The 2,500-nt window shown below is 32.5% G+C and overlaps 1 protein-coding gene across 1 annotated transcript in view; it reads left to right on the top strand.

The window, feature by feature from the left end:
• The first annotated feature begins 1,331 nt into the window (after nucleotides 1-1,331).
• The window catches only part of LOC125032696, a 69,415-nt gene continuing 68,246 nt past the window's right edge, over nucleotides 1,332-2,500 (top strand). Inside the window, exons 1-2 of the mRNA XM_047623951.1 lie at nucleotides 1,332-1,366; nucleotides 1,827-1,962. Of these exons, the coding sequence (XP_047479907.1) occupies nucleotides 1,332-1,366; nucleotides 1,827-1,962 (171 nt within the window). The remainder of the gene's footprint in view (nucleotides 1,367-1,826; nucleotides 1,963-2,500) is intronic.

The raw sequence follows: 2,500 nt of genomic DNA on the forward strand, positions 1-2,500 counted from the left end.
ATGTTTAAGGTGTATCAGTTTGATCTAGTGCAATTATAACTGTTCACAAAATTTCGCAATCCGTCAAAATATCCCTACAGTCACCCTCACTCCTGCAATTTCAACAGTCACATTACTTTATTCATAATAATTGAAAACATAAGAGGAAGAATAGTGCCATAAGCTCTTTATCAGTGCTGGTATATTATTTTCTTTCACCCTCCCATCCCCCTTCCTCATTCCTCTCCACAAGTGTCTCTCTCAGTGTCTTTAGGTGAGGACCAAAGTTTAGCCATGACGAAACAAAAGACAAAGCGTTTTCATTCATCAGCAGAGCCTGGCGAACATCGTGTCTACTGAGATCAGCAACATACCCTGCAATCTTGCTGTCTTTACCCATATTTTGCACACAAGGTATCGTTACCCCTTCAAGTGGGCGAGTGAGGGATGAGGTAGACCACTCCCTATGTCTTGAGATTCTTTGGATCTCTCTTTGTCTTAAACATCTCTCTCTCTCTCTCTCTCTCTCTCTCTCTCTCTCTCTATATATATATATATATATATATAATTTATAATTAATGCTGAAACACTGCCGCATTGATGCTATAATAGAAAAACCCACAATGCACAAACTAGATCTGTTGAAAACGAAACAACAGTTTCGAAATCCTCCTGGATTCCATATTCAAGTCTAGTTTGTGCATTTTTTTCTACCACATATACATACATACATACATACACACACACACACACACACACACACACACACACACACACACACACATATATATATATATATATATATATGTGTGTGTGTGTGTGTGTGTGTGTGTGTGTGTGTGTGTGTGTGTGTGTGTGTGCGCGCGCGCATATGTATTTACACATAAATTCTTAACACAAAGAGTGATCCATCATAGGCATATATATATATATATATATATATATATATATATATACACATACACACACACACCTATATATATATACATACATATATTGTGTGTGTTTGTGTATAAATGTAATTTCGTATAAATGCGAGTATGCGTGTATTTATCCTTGTTTGCTCTTTGTATTTGTTCGGTAAATCATATTTTTATTTAACTAACAGTCTTAGGTACCATATTTCTTCACCCACAACCTATTTAAAACTTCATGTGTCTGTCTATAATAATATAAGAATAACAGTAATCTTGGAAATATTATCAACAATATAATGAACACAAATATCAACATTAATTATATCAATACTACTACCAGTACCCACATCAGAACTTCGAAAACTGAAGCAAAAATAAAAAGAAATAAAGATGATATAATAATAAACTTATAAACAAATAAAATGAAAAATAGAAATGCCACCCAAACGCAAGTCTAAGAGACGCAGGTCGTGGGTCACGCAGCTGCCCTTTTAAACGTTTTTAGTGCTGGAGTATTGACCTCCTTGTATTGCATGTTGAGACTGTGATGGAAGTTTCCTGTTTTGTCCTCCTCTGGCTTGGTGTTGTTATTATTGTTGTTGTTTTTATTGTTATGTATTGTCTTTAGTATCATTATTTTCTGTATTATACTTATTATCATCGTTATGATTATTATTTTTATCATTATTATTATCACTTTATTATTATTATCGTTATTATTATTGTATTATTATTATTATTATTATTATTATTATTATTATTATTATTATTATCATTGTATCATCATTATAGTTATTATTATTATTACTGATTTATTTGTGTTTTTAATTCATTCATTTATTTATTATTTTTTACTTTAAAGCGTTTTCCATTCTATAGCTCAAGGGGGGGAATGATCAAGTATCTTTAGAGTAAAATAAACTGATCTAGATTAAATAGTTTCTATGGATCTGTTTGCCCACACGAATGTTTTACTCTACAGGCCAAGTATGAGAATTTGGTGAACGGAAAGGATGTCCTTGAGTCACATCTCCACCAACATCTTATTGAACATCTCAACGCCGAGGTAAGTTCAAGCGAGAAATGTTTATGTTGTTTTCTTCTTCATTCTGGTTACGGAAAATTACTTTTATCATATTAGACACAAACACAAATACAGTAAAGTGTACACAAAGATGAAGAGGATAACAGCCACAGTAATAAATGAAAGTAAAACGTTTTATTGTAATTTCTTACTGTGGCCGTTTCCCTTTTCATTATTTTAGTTACACACTTTTACCTATTCATATAGGGTGCATCTAAAAGTTCCTTTCGTTTATATAGATACGTATTACTGAACAAATGAAACGCCCTCGTCTTCTATAATTAATTTTACAAACATTTTACGTTTCTGGGTAATTTTTTTCATAGATAACAGATATATATAATATTGCTTTTCCTTTTATAATGTGAAGAAGAAACAACCAATAAATACGCCAAAAGAAAACAGAAAAGGAGTAGTTATAAAACCCGAGCGCTTCGGAATTCTTGATCTAGCTGCTATGAAGCAAACAAACACGGCCTTGTTCGGACGTTAACGTTTCTGTAACTCCTGATTTTTTGTG

The sequence above is a fragment of the Penaeus chinensis genome, chromosome 15 (genome assembly GCF_019202785.1).
Source record: "Penaeus chinensis breed Huanghai No. 1 chromosome 15, ASM1920278v2, whole genome shotgun sequence".
NCBI lineage: Eukaryota > Metazoa > Arthropoda > Malacostraca > Decapoda > Penaeidae > Penaeus > Penaeus chinensis.